Source organism: Haliotis rufescens, unplaced genomic scaffold, assembly GCF_023055435.1.
Source record: "Haliotis rufescens isolate VD_foot unplaced genomic scaffold, xgHalRufe1.0.p SCAF_2, whole genome shotgun sequence".
In the NCBI taxonomy this organism is placed as follows: Eukaryota; Metazoa; Mollusca; class Gastropoda; order Lepetellida; family Haliotidae; genus Haliotis; species Haliotis rufescens.
In genome coordinates this window covers 6,372,923-6,389,768 of record NW_025963890.1, presented here as the reverse complement: position 1 = coordinate 6,389,768, position 16,846 = coordinate 6,372,923, and the positions used below count along the sequence as shown (strand labels likewise).

The following is a 16,846-nucleotide window of genomic DNA, read 5'->3' as shown; positions in this document are numbered from 1 at the left end:
TACTGAGCATATCCTGTTTGATTGGATGGCACTGCAATCAACCTTATATACAGGCTGTGGTGAGAGACTCAGCTTCAATATTGCTGATTAACACAGCTTAAGTATTGTAAAACAACATTCACCCATTCTATATACTAGTGATTTCAAGGAAATATGTCCCCTCTATCACCTTCAGACGAAAATTGTAAATTAGGTGTTAAACAAGGCCCAACTGAACAATCATGTTAGGATAAATGCCATTCAAGTATCTATCTCCACATACTAGTAGTAGAACTAGTGCATGAATCACTTCATGTTTTGATTCTTGATCCCACTTTCGTGTTTCATCTTGACTTCTGTCATTGATTAATACTTTAGGTCTATGGGTAACACCATTTTGATGTTTTTTTACTAACATTTAGTCATAGTCAACACGGTGGTCAAAGTAGGAATACCATTCTGCCCATTATTGATTTTCTCATGGAAATATTTTCAAGGTTGAGTCAAGTTATTGGGTTTGCTCAACATGAAGTGAATCAAGATAGATTTAGATATTAGACAACTCTCTGAAAAAAAGCAAATGAAAACACAACTAAAGTATGTACCAACTAATCATGTATTTCAAAACACTTTATACATCCCAGCTCAAAAAATACTTTTTAATAATTTCTAAGTATGGTCCTTACAAATTGTCTAATAGGTAACAAATTATATCAATGTTTAATGACATGTAATTTTGTAATTGTCAGTCTAAACTTTCTTCTTGAACACATTCTTCACCCTTCTGAAGAAGTTGGCCACCCTTGACATGAAGGCCTTCAGGAAGGAATGGGAAGGCTGGGTGATTTCCTCATCAGCAAGATCTACTTCAACAAAGTCAGTGTCGTCCACGATGAACTGACCAGCAATGGTGAGGGACACAGAAGGGACAGTGCTGGGACGAAGGGGGACAGGCAGATCTAAGGGGGCAGGGATGGTCAATGACTCCAAGGTTGGATTCTATACATAGTGAGAAGAGTTGAGATCAAGAAATGTGGAGAAAGAGAGTTATAGGAGAATGTTGTTGGAAAGAAAAGAAATATGGTAGTGAAGTTGATGGGAATTATTTAAATAGGGAATAGAGAAAAATATAATTTTTCCTCGGAACTTAATATGCAATAAAATCCTTTCATGTAGCTTTTAAAAATGAATTTCACAGCCATCATGATGCTAGTATACCGTCAGGAGATTAGTTTGTGAGTGGAAAAGAAAGTTAACTGGCTGTTAACTAGTTTGCAAACTTAGATCTTCATTTGAAATCAGTCTCTGCATTAGGACTTTGGTCTGAGTTTGTTGTGGTATGAGGAGTAAATCTAAATGTGTTACTTATGGGTTTCGGAAACCAGCATACTAAATTCGTTGCAATGTGTCAGTACAGAACAAATGGTCCTACTACACCTACTGGACAAGGGGCGGGATAGGTCAGTGGGGACATGGCCAGGGGGAACCAGACCATCCGATCAACTGGCAGGGGCAAAAGAATATTATTTAAGACACATGCTGCAACACTTGAACTGTTAGACAAAAAACTTTATTTTCTGTTTTGAAGTCTTGCATACTACAAGTCAAGTACATGTTATGTTTGTACAGTGGGTAAAGTGGAACACAAACTGATGAGGTTGATCTACTAAATGATTAGCCTACAGCAACTTGATTCATATCACGAGATTCGTAGCTTTACACAAATACAACTATCAATTCGTATTAACAAACCCATGAAGGGTCCCAAGAATCTGGGTCCCGTTCCACAAATCGACCGTAGCAATACGACTGTCGTAAGCCAAAGCGGCAAGCCTATGATAAAGTATGGGTGTTAGATCTTTGCGTTACGATCTGTGTGCCGTTGTACGAAGCGATCTTCGCGCTGAGGTGGTCGTAACTCCCATACCATAACATAGACGTACGACAGTTGTAGCGCTAAGGATGTTTTGAACAATGGCACCTGACACTGAAGTATTGATATATAATTGAAGTAAAATTAAGCTACTGGCCCGGTAGCCCACTCGAAACGAAAACCTTTGCACACTGTGTGGAAAAAATAACAATGAGAATCAAAGATGACATTTTGATAGCGGCGAGAACTGTAGATAACATAACTGAATATTACTTTGGACTATCTCACTAGGCTACAGAATCATGACAAAACTTAGAAGAACCACACAAGGCGCTGACGAGATATCATTTCACTCAGTCCCAAAGCATCATGGTGGAACGAAGACGTCCAAAAACCTAACAAGAATTCACAGATGGGTACCTTGAACGTAACTGCTCGCGTTCATGGTGGCAGATAGTCAAGCAATGGAAGATATTATAGGTAGATGCAGTTTTCAGATTCCCTTAGTGCAGATAAAACAACAATGGCGTCGATGTTACCATCAAAGTGGCAACGGTTGCCAAGGACAACATGAAGTCTCGCAAAATGACAAAATCACACGTTATTACAAGTTTTGACTAGTTCCAGGTGGTAAGACTTGCGCTTGCAACGTAATATATCTAGAGACGGGATCAAGTAACAACTGAAAGTTGAGTTGGGCGAACATACGAAATGATAAATATTGTCAGAGCCTGAAATTAGCACTCGATGACTTGCTCAATCTCATTAAAATCTGATCTTAGTTCTCGCTATCGCTAAACAAAGATCTGAGGACATCCCATTACGGGTCAAGTCAGAACGACCTTTCATCCGCCCAATGAAAGCGTCGCTTACCAGATCATGAGAGTGACATTCGGAATGTGTTTTCTAGTCATGAAACCTCGAAAATGTCAACACGGGGTATTCCGATCGACAGTTACGACTGATTCCGTCAAAATTATCGTCTATCTCTCGCTTCCTTAGGATACACATTTGAACGGGAGGGCGTTGCACAGTACGTGGGAAGAACTGCCATACAATCTCAACTATATATTAGACATTCCGGAATGTTCGTTTGTTCAGTTTTCAAATTTTTAATCGAGAACTGTGTCAACATATTTTTCAAGCGTAGTCTGAAATAGACGTCGCCAGGTTGAAACGAGTGCCGTAAAGCTCGAGAAAGCTGCTTTCTAACTGGCTGATGTCGACTTCTTGTTAGTCATTTCAGTGGTCGGTCAAAGTTCGCGAAAGGTCGTTCTGACGTGACCCGTAATGGGATGTCCTCAGATCTTTGTTTAGCGGCAGCGAGAACTTAGATCTGATTTAAATGAGATTGTGACTTGCTTGATGAACGAGTCAACGAGCACTAAACACGAAGGCTTGTGTATTTTGGGTACAAGTCAGAACGAACTGACTATACAGAACGTAACGTGTTCAGCAAACATCATTGCTGAAGCAATATATTTACACTCTATACATTCATCTGTATGGCTGCAAGTACACTGTACATGTTCCTCCATATGATCGCCGACTTGGTTGATGCATGTCATCGATCCCAATTGCGTGGATTGGTGCTCACGATATCAACCACTGGTATCTGGTCCAGACTCGATTATTTACAGACCGCCGTCATATAGCTGGAATATTGCTGAGTGCGGCGTTAAACAACAAACCAACCAACCAACCAACCAATCATCTTTAGATGAAAATTTAGTTTGACGACTGCAAACTGACTCATGTCATTAAATAGTGATATAATTTGTCATTCTTATGACTCTTAAAGCTTTCTGTACATGCTTACCCTTTTCGAGAACACCGGAAATCAGTGGTGACACCTGGTGTTCTCGAAAAGTGAGTTAAGGGTGAGTGAGTTAATATTTATTGCCGATGTGACGTTAAATATTAACTCACTCACCCTTACCTCATTTCGAGAACACCAGGTGTCACCACTGATTTCCAGTGATGAATTTATATAATTTTCACCGCTATTTTGCCTTTTGTACTCATTGGACTGTTTCGGCGTATGGTATTCTCTGGCGTTGACGTTTTATATTTCAATCACTAGAAACATAAATACAAAAGTTTTTGTCTTGACCTTTGTTTTATTTGGATCTTTGTAATGTTGTCATAGATATACATGTTAATAAATATACACATTGTTTTATCAACATTTTGTTATATTGCACCTTTCATCAGATTTGGACCGCCTCCGTGGTCTAGTGGTGGAGCGTCCGCCCGGAGAGTGGAATGTCGACAGTCAACACTTGACATATGAGAATCAGTTTTGTGTATCATGGAAAGATAAAAACTATCTCTATCAAAAGTTGAGTAGTATAGTTGGCTCGTGTGGCAAGCATGGGACACCGGGACGTATTGTGCAACCAGTGGCACAAATACACGTTTAATCACCACGGACACTTCAGAATTATGGCTGAGAATATTATTCAGTATACTGTGTCTGAGTGGGGTATTCGTTTTAAACTGCGGCATGGTATCTCAGTGGGCTAGCACTATAAAATTGGCATTAGTCCGGACTAGTACAATAACACACACACACACAGACACACACACACGCACGCACACACGCACGCACACACACACACACACACACACCTCACCATTTTTATTCAGTATTAATCAACATTTACATCAAGCTTGGCACATTTACCACCGTGTCCTTATTTTGAAGCGGAACAAACCACCAGGGTTTATATGCACAAAACATCCACAGTAGTCAGGAGGCACAGGTCAACATATGTTCCTTGTGGTTATATGGGTAGAATATATCTATCACAGAATCCTGCAGCATCCACACAAATGTAAAAACAGAACTAAACTTAACAGCTCGTTGCACAGGAGGGATATACACTACTCAACATTTGCTGAGGACCATCGTTAGGCGAAGGTGTGATCCTTAGCAAATGTTGAGTAGTATATAAATAGTATAGTAAAGTCTATAGTTCATCATTGTCCAGTCATGGTGTGTCTGATAGGTTCCTGTGTTATGACAAATTCCATATGTTATATAGATGTGCTGCTTTAAGCCGCTCTATACTACTAAAAATAAGTTAAAGAACATCAGAGCTATATATATATGTCTATACATGTAGTTAATATGTTCTGGCTGGTGGGTATTGCAACACAGAAACTTCCAACTGTGGGCGTACTTTAAGTTGTTTTAAGTAAGCATATATTGTGACTATCTCACGGTCCTGGTTGAGAAACTGTTAATCAATTGTCCAAAGTGGACAAATCAATAGTTTCTATGTACACAATCGAAGCAATTCTCGAAAGCCAGGCATATTTCTTCAGAGGTATTTACAAAATGATTCACTATATTATTTTACCATAGATCCAAATCATAGAGACTGACCCCACACGGTCAGAGGGACTCAGTGTCAACTCACAACTCCAGAACACGGAATAAAACATTCAACATATCCTTTCAGATCTATCGCACACCAATTGGTTTCAGACTTCTCTCACACAGCAGAACACATCCTACGGCGAGATGATTCACCGGTGCTATTGCCGGAAAATTACGGAAAATGAATTTCATTCATACATAATTACACTTCTAGATCTTCTCAGACGCGACAACAAGGCTTCTTAACTGGGCCGTTAGCTGATAATGTTATATTTGGATCACATGCTTCATCTATATCAGTGACCATGTCCCAGCTGTTGATGATCTCCTCCGCCAGGACACAGAAGGCGTCGTCGACCTGGCTATTTTCCTTCACGCTGGTCTCCAAGTACGGCATACCACGACCGTCTGCATACGCCTGAAACAGGTAAACGTGGACTTCATGGTTCTGGAGCTCACCTTTTTTTCTAATATCTTTAAGTGGCATTTAAGGTGAGGTGAGGTGAAATGGGGTTTAACGTCGCGTCCAAGATTATTGCACTTACATAGCGACGTGCATGTACGCGTGTGTGTTTGTGTGGCTGCTTGTACTGGTCCGGACTGATGCCGATTTATAGTGCTAGCTCAATGAGATACCATGCCGCAGTTTAACACGAATACCCCACTCAGACACAGTATACTGACTCCGAGCCGACCAGTTCTTGTTTTAGCCCCTTAATGCCGAGCGCTAGACAGGGTAACAACAAGTACCATCTTTTAACGTATTTTGGTATGACACGGTCGGGGATCGAACCCCGGACCTTCCGCTCTCCGGACGGACGCTCTACCACTAGACCACGGAGGCGGTGCGCATTTATGGAGTTAAATGGGTGGATTTCAACTTCTTCATTGTTTTCAAACCAACCTTTCCGTACAGATATACCAGAACCACATACAGCAAGGGTGTCACTTCATGGTTCTGGGGCTCACCTTTTTTTAATATCTTAACGTGGCATTTTAGAAGCTGTGGTATCAATAAAGTAACCGGATGGATTTCAACTTCTTTATTGTTCTCAATCCAACGTTTCCAAACAGATACTAGAACCCCACAAAGCAAGGATGTCTTCATCTTTTCTAATGTATTGAGGGGCGGTCGGGTAGCCTATTGGTTAAAGCGTTCGCTTTACAATGTGTGAAGCCCATTTCTGGTGACCCCCGCCGTGATATTGCTGGAATATCGCTAAAAGCGGCGTAAAACCATACTCACTCACTCACTCTAATGTATTGAAATACTTAATTTGCAATGAATTCTATTCTATCACTTGTGAGTATACACTTTCGAAAACGAGGGTCATTTCTTATTTCAGTTAGCTGACTGAATCATTCACGTGGTTGGCATCACTCCTATGACTTAATGCGACGCATGACTAAGGGTGGCTATTGGGGTAATGTCAACTATTACAACATTATTGCGAATTCGGTCATCATAGTGCCACTACTGCAATAGGCAGTTACACCATTATGTTGAATACTTTATTTCACACAACGTATACTGCTCAAAGGAAGTTGAAGAACACATGATTCTTTCATATCACTATGGTTAATCTGTCATGGCCGATTCTTTCATATTACTACAGTTAGGCTGTCATGGCCGATTCTTTCATATTACTACAGTTAATCTGTCATGGCCGATTCTTTCATATTACTACAGTTAATCTGTCATGGCCGATTCTTTCATATTACTACAGTTAGGCTGTCATGGCTGATTCTTTATATTACTACAGTTAATCTGTCATGGCCGATTCTTTCATATTACTACAGTTAGTCTGTCATGGCCGATTCTTTCATATTACTACAGTTAGTCTGTCATGGCCGATTCTTTCATATTACTACAGTTAATCTGTTATGGCCGATTCTTTCATATTACTACAGTTAGGCTGTCATGGCCGATTCTTTCATATTACTACAGTTAATCTGTCATGGCCGATTCTTTCATATTACTACAGTTAATCTGTCATGGCCGATTCTTTCATATTACTACAGTTAGGCTGTCATGGCTGATTCTTTATATTACTACAGTTAATCTGTCATGGCCGATTCTTTCATATTACTACAGTTAGTCTGTCATGGCCGATTCTTTCATATTACTACAGTTAATCTGTCATGGCCGATTCTTTCATATTACTACAGTTAATCTGTCATGGCCGATTCTTTCATATTACTACAGTTAATCTGTCATGGCCGATTATTTCATATTACTACAGTTAATCTGTTATGGCCGATTCTTTCATATTACTACAGTTAATCTGTCATGGCCGATTCTTTCATATTACTACAGTTAATCTGTCATGGCCAATTCTTTCACATTACTACAGTTAATCTCATAGCATGACCGGTTAGCTATAGTAATATGAAAGAATCAGGTGTTCTTCAACTTCTTTTGAGTATTTTTTGCTTGGCTCTGCGTCATATAAAAGACAAACAAGGTTCCCCGTTTCCTAGATACGATAGATTTCTAAATAGGGACGTTGTACGAGTTAAATGAGGTAGGTCTTATCTAACATTATACGAACGTGTCACTGCAGATAAGGCGTATTTGGGATTGGTGATGTTATACTATATATAGCTATTCACGTGTTGATTATCAGTAATCTTTTGTTTTATATTACTATAGTATTGCATATATCGAAATTATTCTATCGTCTAGTGCGGTATCGCTGTCAATGAATGGTAATCTTGTCCTCGAGCTATGAATAATAATGACTGCAATCGTTACACCCTTACATCATTATAATCAGGGAGCAATTGTCATAGCCCTATATAAGCCCTAGGTAGTCGCTGAGCCATACTAAAAGGCTGGAGTGAGTGAGTGGGGTTTAACGCCCCTTTAACAGTATTCCAGTTATATCACGGCGTGACAGCTTAATGTAGGAGGAAGGCCCGAAGTGATGCAGTAAAAGGCTGGAAGACCTAAGTAACACGTGATCAAGATACGACGCAATGGAATTCTCTTTCAGCACACGTCAACAGAGTTTGAACATATATGACCTCTGAATAATTTTATTTTATTTGAGTAAACTTTGTGTAACGCTCTTCGTTTTTGTTACATAAAGCCTATATCAATGCCGTTCATGAAATGGCCACTTGAGGCTATCTATGAGGTAGCGTCTGTGACAAGCATATCACACGTGATCAAGGATACACTGAGCATATAAAAACATAATATAAACCTAAACAAATCGCTGACCTTGGCTGTGCTCTCGGAAACAACTCTGTGTTCGTCAAGATCCGTCTTGTTCCCGACGATCATCTTGTTAACGCCATCTGTTGAGTACTGTTCACACTGGTGTAGCCACCTTTCTACGTTGTTGAACGATGTCTGCCAGGAAATATACAATGTCAATGCGAGATAATGCTCAGTCTCGATTATCTGCAGAAACAGACTCCAATTACGCGTAAAAGGCAAATATAGTAAGTGTTTGTTTGTTGTCTGACGCCGCTCACCAATACCCCTGCCATACGTAATGCGCACAACAAACATACGCACACAGGCATACCGATGGAAATATACAATATTTGCACACCAAAAATAGCTGATATATTCGTCGACTTAGCACATTGATGTGTCCGTCATAAGACGACCATACAATCGGAAATACATCGACTAATTGACGACATGCATCCGTTTCGACTTTTTCCGAATGCTTGGACGTCTCATAACTCACGCAGATAATAATGCAGTGTTCAAACTCTACATATAACATGTACAGTTTATCTAATCGATCTTTTGATGTGCAAATGCCAAAAAAACCCATCCATTTCATGTTTCATTTTTATACATCTTAGATTTGCTATTGGTAAGCCTGTATATTACAAGAGCATACTATAAAACATAACACGTATGGTACGCATGAATGTAAGTTCCGTATTCATCCCTATACACCCAATATGCTTAACAAAATAAATGGTTATTAAATATGTCTCTATGTGATAATGTATAACTCGCATTTCACATTTACAATTACGCTATTAGAAAAAAACCCCTCGAAGATCCGGGTTAGAATTGGTCTTCACCAATGCTTGTCAGAGGCGAATAACAGAATAAGGTGGTCACACACGCTGACGTGGTTGATGCATGTCATCGTATCCCAATTGCGTGGATCGATGCTCATGGTGTTAATCACTGGGATGCCTGGTTCAGATTCAATTATTTACAGACCGCTGTTTAATAGCTCGAATATTGCTGAGTGTGGCGTTAAACAACACACAAATAAATATCAAATCAATACTGAAACAAGACTGTTCTACTGGATGTCGTTTCACAGGTATTGATCCAGCTTTTCCCTGTAAGGTGTACCGTTCTTGTACCTGGCTGGTGATGTCGTACATGATGATGATGCCATGGATGTTTCTGTAGTAGCTGGATGTAATTGCACGGAACCGTTCTTGTCCACTTGTATCCCACTGAAACATCAAACACCCACGGCATGATGTACAAAGAAACAAAGATGTACATACCAATAGATCGATTGACCGGCAGTAATCTATACTGCTGTTTCGCTGAAGTTGCACCATAAGGTAAAGGTGAGGTGAAATTTGGTTGTGTGTGTGTGTGTGTGTGTGTGTGTGTGTGTGTGTGTGTGTGTGTGTGTGTGTGTGTGTGTGTGTGTGTGTGTGTGTGTGTGTGTGTGTGTGTGAGCTTATACTACGTCATGCCGAAGACCCGGGTTCGATCCCCGACATGGGTACAATGTGTGAAGCCCATTTCTGGTGTTCCCGCCGTGATATTGCTGGAATATTGCTAAAAGCGGCGTAAAAGCATACTCACTCACTCACTCACTCACTCACTCACTCACTCACTCACTCACTCACTCACCATGCGCAATTTAACATGAATACCCTACTCAGATACAGTATACCTCGAGCCGACCAGTCCTTGTTTTATCCCCTTAATACCGAGCGCCAGACAGGGTAACAACAAGTACCATCTATCAACCTCTATTGGTATGACGCGGGCGGGCATCGAACCCCTGACCTTCCGCTCTCCGGGCGGACGCTCTACCACCAGACCACGGAGGCGGTCACCACTTTGGTGAACCAATGAACGCGTGTATGGTGCTGATAGCCAAGAATCATAATCGTTGCTGATGCTGACAATAATTAACAGAGAAGTTTATCAGGTATACAATAAATAGCAACAACAACCAGATTCACCACGATTCAGATTTTCGAAACGATCTCAGTACTTCGACCATCGCAAGTCAATGTTTGTTTCTTTGTTTGTTGTTTAACGCCGTAATCAGCAATATTCCAGCTAAATGGCGGCGGTCTGTAAATAATCTGGACCAGAAATTCCAGTGACTGACATCGTGGGCATCAGTCGACGTTATTGGGATCGATGACATGCATCAACCAAGTCAGCGAGCCTGACCACCCCATCCCGTTAGTCACTTCTTACGACAAGCATGGGTTGCCGAAGACATCGTAGTCGCAGTTTCTATGACATCTAGATCGAATATTGAGATACTCTATACTTACGATCTGAAGTTTAACCGCTTTATCCTCCACAAATATCGTTCTGAATTTCTGTAAGAAATAATACAGGCTTTGTGAAGCTATCTAAATGTTGTTTCCTAAAAAACATTGAAGCAATAATCTACGAGATTCTATAATAATCTTAGTAATACTAATAATATCGTATACGGTCACGTTTATAGATGGGTACAATGTGTGAAGCCCATTTCTGGTGTCCCCCGCCGTGACATTGCTGGAATATTGCAACAGCGGCGCAGAAACATACTCACTCATTCATACTCGTTGCATACTTACAAAATCGACCCCGATCGTAGTGTTGAATCTCTCTAGGTACGTGTTTTCCTGAAGAGCATCAAGAAATAATATTATAAAGAGTTACTGAAATTACTGTTTATTTGCATCATGGAATGGGGATTAATGTTACAGGTCCGATACAACTTGTATCCGTGTCATACGTATGTCACACGTGTACAGGTATATTTGGACGTATGCTCCAGCTGACGGGTGTCGATGCGGAATACAATGTAAAATATAATACAATAACCCGTGGGGGTCCGGTTAGAATGGGTCCCCAGGAACCTAACTATGTGGGTTGTTTTGTTAGTTTGTTTGTTGTATAACGCCGCACTCAGCAATATCCCAGCTATATGACGGTTACGATGACATGTATTAACCAAGTCTGCGACCTGACCACCCGATCCCGTTCGTCGCCTCTTACGACAAGCATAGTCGCCTTTTACGGCAAGCATGGATTGCTGAAAACCTATTCTACCCCGGGTCTTCACGGGTATGTGCTGGTTCTAGGAGGCGACCAACTGGATCGGCTGGTCAGGAATGGTGACCTGGTATAGTTGACGTGGTAACGTACCCATAAGGTGTTCACCGTTGGTCATAATATCCATCACTGCATGGTCTGGTCCAGATTTGATTATTTACAGGCTGCCGTCATATAGCTGGAATATTGCTGAGTGCGGCGTTAAACTACAAACAATCACACTATCATAGCAGGGCTAGAAAATGGGAATCACTGCTGTCACCAAGCTGTTTTAAGTGAAATAATCAGTGACTAAAATTTAACGCCGCTTTAAACAGAATTTCACTTTCAGCTTCTTGTAGGAGGAAAGCTCGAATTGATATAGGATCACGTGCCTCAAAGCAATGTGTATTCTATGTTCAAGGATAGGAGTGACAATAGTAGCACTGATTTTGTTCCCTTTGAGGAGCGTGCCGAGGCCTCAGACGTCTTACAATTTAGTGACACCAGTGGATCCCAAATCAATAAGCATGCATGAAGTCCTGAATGGAGACCGTTTCGATCCATTTGATCATTCGATTATCAAGTGTATTATATCTGAACATCTTCGTTTTGGAATTGAAGTCACATCTACATCACTCCTTTCTCTAACTTAGCACATGCTATCTCTCGCTCGCTCGCTCATTGTGTTATTATTTTCGGGCTCAAAACGAGGCTATGACAGCGAAAGGGTCCAGGGTATTTATCCTAATAGAATAGAGATATATAATACTCTGGATAATCGAGGATGAGTTTGGACTGACGATGTCGTTATCTCCCAATATGACTTAAGATGTCGTTGCGTCCTGACAAATATTTACGTGGGACGCTAAACCTACCAATAACGCAATCACTAGGCTGGTATTTCCCAAGACACCACTACGTATCAAGCACGCTCATCGTTCATGCACTTTAACATTTGAACAACACATTGTTTCAGTGAGGTTAAAATAAGCTCATTAAACAGTTTTAAAAACCCACACGATTGCTTTCATTTTCTCTTTTCATAGAACAAGAAGGAAGTGAAATGATTCACATGTACAATTCATAATGCTATTACAGCGAGTGAGAAGGAAATGGCTCCGTGATGTGTTCCTAGATGCAGATAATACCACGTGATATGCAAATGAGGTTAGGCAAGATGATACTCAAGTCGCGCCGTCCAGGTGACTTGCATGAAGTGCATGCACAGTTTATCTTCCTGGTTCAGGGATTATCATATCGACGTTTATGAAAAGAATAGAACCAGTGACCCTGGCTTAAGCTCACCTGGCTTAAATGCAGTTTTAGAAATTGGTTCACATATACACTCATTTACATACCCACTAGTTCATTATCTGAACCATATACATTACCCACAAGTTCATTATCTGAACCATATACATTACCAACTAGTTCATTATCTGAACCATATACATTACCCACTAGTTCATTATCTGAACCATATACATTACCCACTAGTTCATTATCTGAACCATATACGTTACCCACTAGTTCATTATCTGAACCATATACATTACCCACTAGTTCATTATCTGAACCATATACATTACCCACTAGTTCATTATCTGAACCATATATATTACCCACTAGTTCATTATCTGAACCATATACGTTACCCACTAGTTCATTATCTGAACCATATACGTTACCCACTAGTTCATTATCTGAACCATATACATTACCCACTAGTTCATTATCTGAACCATATATATTACCCACTAGTTCATTATCTGAACCATATACATTACCCACTAGTTCATTATCTGAACCATATACATATTTGCTTTGTCGTTGAGGAATATTATAGTTTGAACAATATTTCCCAGTAGTAGCATCGTGTGTCAAGTTATTGTGGGAGGAAATTCCTTATTAACGCTTGTTTTTGACGTTTACCGCTTTAGTGAAATCTACGATCAAGGGTATGATGCTGACAGACCGAGGATCATTAATGAGTGAACCCACGACAATCGGACCCTAGCACGCCTGTGTCATCTTTATTCAAATCTTTCGTCTATGTCGGCCCGGGAATTGAATCGCTTCACTCAAAAGTGTACAAACGTGTTCATTTTCACTCTGAGAAACCCTAACCGTTTTTACTAAGTTTGCGTTATCTACATTTCAAATACCCTCCGTAAAGAAACACATTCGTGTTCACATATATAATATTGACTACATTAGAACATTAAGTCACAATTATATTCGTTGTTTTCCAAGTGGAATCATTTGCAGTGAAACCAACCAGATCACTGAATGCCTACATGCAGCCATCGGCACAACCACATGTAGAGGGAGCGAAATATCAAACACGAAGCCGATAGATCTATTCGGTCACTATGCCAGTTAAATGAACAATCATGGACGTTTGACAAGACACACTTATGATTACTTGTACCCGGAATCTTTGACAAACCTGATGTACAATTACAACGTGTTGATTCGCATGTATTGAAGGGTTGGAATCCTCAAAACGATTTCTTCAAAGAAGATGACTCAGTGCAACATTTATAGTAGAAACGTGCAAGTTATTGTATGTATGTGCAACATGACATGACTTGCAGAGACAACAACAACGGATAATGTCATGATAACACTGATGTAACGGGTATGATCATAATATAGTAAACTACGGTTATAACGAACTCAAAGGGACCACTAATTTAGTTCGTAATAACCGTAGTTCGTTATAAGCATATATACAGCATATTTTCAACAAATGGCCGGGACTAAAATATAAGTTCGTTATATCGGTCAGTTCGTTATAAGCGTGTTCGTTATAAACGTAGTTGACTGTATATATTTACTTACCGTAAACCGGAGCAGCAGGGCAGACTTCCCCACCCCTGAATCTCCAATAATAAGTATCTTGAAAGTATAGTCACTGGAAATGAAAAAACAAACAAAAAACCATCGTTATTAATTATGAATGAAGTAAAAATATGTCTAAGTACATTTTATATCAATCTGCCGGGCAAAAGAAAGTAAAGAAAGTACACTTGAAAATTAGATCTGACAAAAAATTTACAAACAGTCGCCGAAACAAACCTACGGTCCAAAACACAACAGTGATATCCGTATCAATACGTCTCCATCGAATAACCAGTTTTTGGTAGTTTCAATTTTAGCCAACAAACATGGGTGTATACTTTCCTCCCGGCAGTTTAGTACACCTTAGGGACCCGTTTGATAAAGGGACCCCAGTAAATATTCCTGGTCGAAAAATACTATAGGGATTAGGCTCAGCGTCTTGGCATATCACGTGGCCCCAGTGGCCTGGACTTCTGTTTCTGTCTGCACTCAATAGTCTGGTCAAGACTCGATTACCTATAGTCCGACTGGACATAGCAGGGATGTTTGTGACTGCGGCGGTAAACAATATTCACTTACACATTAATGCTTACTGATTAATGAAAGAATAACTACTGCAAATAAATTAAAATAAAATATCTAAATATGAGAACTACTACTGTCAGCGCCCTGATAAATTGACTGTTTACATGTTATCATCAAGCGATAATTGGGCATCGCTTAATATGACATACGAAGTGTCGAACTGTGTGAACGTGGTCGACAGATAATTAGGTCACACTCATGCATGTCTGCCCTGAGATAGTCTTGTAAACAGACACACAGACACACATTAGGCAGGCCAACACATACTGAGATACGCACACGTCAATATTATCTCCCTCCACACAACAAACTCTTTGTACACATAGGTTGACATTAAACGCGTGTAATAATAGCACTGGAATGTGTATGCTTTATGTCAATCGTGAAGATCAATCGACCAGAACGAGACCCGTCACCCGCTATTGAAAACACACAATACCGAGTCGGTGTCAGTGTGTCGAAAAGAAAGGTGTGTAGAGAGAAAAACTATACGATACTTACCTAGGACGAACAGACTTTGTATATTTATTATTAACATATAATATTCCTGTACAAAAGTTTGAGTGTTTTAACGTCGCTTAAACAACTTCAGCTACCTAACGGAATGTCGGTTTAATGTGAGGGGGAGATTTTGGTGAAACCCACGAGCATGTGGCTATAGTACTGACATGGCAAGGATAATAATCTGGGATTCGAACCCACGATCTGACACCATAAGAACACGTGGCCACCCGTTACCCAGCGGAATTTCTACCGGAACATATCAAAACTACTTCACGACGTTTGACATAGTGACTCAGTTCAGTTCAATGTGTTTACTTGTTTATTGTCGAATCATTCAGATCAATATACAGAACATGAACTCACGGTTCTGGCAAGTGGGAACTCATCACAAGTTTCTTCCACCCGTCTCGCTGAAAAGGTCACCCACGCTACACATGTAGATATAGGCTATTCTTCCATATGGAGTGACTTTGTGAGCACAGGTAGGAAAGCGCTGTGCGTATCACTGTAAAACTATTACCAATGAATTCATCGGCCCTATTAATAGCCCCGTATACCGACCGGCCCACTGGAATAGGCAGCGGTGACTGATATACCTACGTATTGCGATTACAAGGTTAAAGGCCACACATGATATACCGTGATGGGAAAGGCCGTCCTACTTTCTCTTTGCTTGAATGGACATATTCACAGCCGAGTTTTGTATCATAAAAGTTGTGGACTTAACGCGTCATGTCTGAGTGTAGTGCTGTGAGAGCGGAGAAGTAGAATATGCATGATAATTGTATTGATAATTTGTAACAGGTGCGCCAGCCCATCCGAACTGTGTGGGTTAAGGCGTAAGGAGGCGAGTTGTTGCTGTAAATAGATCAATTGTTGATCGAAAGATAGCTCGAGTTTTATAGATACGTTGGTGCATTTATAGTCGGCCTACGGGGTTGTAAGGGGAAGAAAGATAAAAATATGGATATCTCCAGTTGGCCTTACAGCATTATCGATAAAGTGAGATATGTTCACAAAATGAGGAATGTAAAATGGGACAGCTGTTCACAAAGTCAGGAATGACAAAGTGAGGAATGAAAAAAATGAGAGGTTGTTCACAAAGTGAGATATGCGAAAAGCGGCAGCTTGTTCACAAAGTGAGATATGAAAAAAGGGACAGCTTGTTCACAAAGTGAGGAATGAAAAAGTGAGAGCTTGTTCACAAAGTGGGATATGTAAGAAGGGATAGCTTGTTCACAAAGTCAGGAATGAAAAAAATGAGAGGTTGTTCACAAAGTGAGATATGTAAAAGTGAGAGCTTGTTCACAAAGTGAGATATGTAAAGTGAGAGCTTGTTCACAAAGTGGGATATGTAAGAAGGGATAGCTTGTTCACAAAGTGAGGAATGAAAAAAATGAGAGGT

At 40.3% G+C, this 16,846-nt stretch overlaps 2 protein-coding genes across 2 annotated transcripts; both read right to left on the bottom strand.

Moving 5' to 3' along the window:
- Positions 1–505: 505 nt before the first annotated feature.
- LOC125382021 lies at positions 506–2,934 on the bottom strand. Its single transcript, XM_048399545.1, has 3 exons — positions 2,273–2,934; positions 1,421–1,482; positions 506–978 (listed from the first exon to the last, which is right to left on the bottom strand). The coding sequence occupies exons 1-3, from the start codon at positions 2,295–2,297 to the stop codon at positions 730–732; spliced, it is 336 nt and encodes a 111-aa protein (XP_048255502.1). The 5' UTR covers positions 2,298–2,934; the 3' UTR covers positions 506–729.
- Positions 2,935–3,952: 1,018 nt separating this feature from the next.
- On the bottom strand, positions 3,953–16,067 carry LOC124147948 (ras-related protein Rab-1A-like). The gene is made up of 7 exons (XM_046518806.2): positions 15,805–16,067; positions 14,353–14,425; positions 11,046–11,093; positions 10,755–10,802; positions 9,585–9,680; positions 8,464–8,595; positions 3,953–5,655 (listed from the first exon to the last, which is right to left on the bottom strand). The coding sequence occupies exons 1-7, from the start codon at positions 15,825–15,827 to the stop codon at positions 5,458–5,460; spliced, it is 618 nt and encodes a 205-aa protein (XP_046374762.2). The 5' UTR covers positions 15,828–16,067; the 3' UTR covers positions 3,953–5,457.
- Between the last annotated feature and the right edge of the window lie 779 nt (positions 16,068–16,846).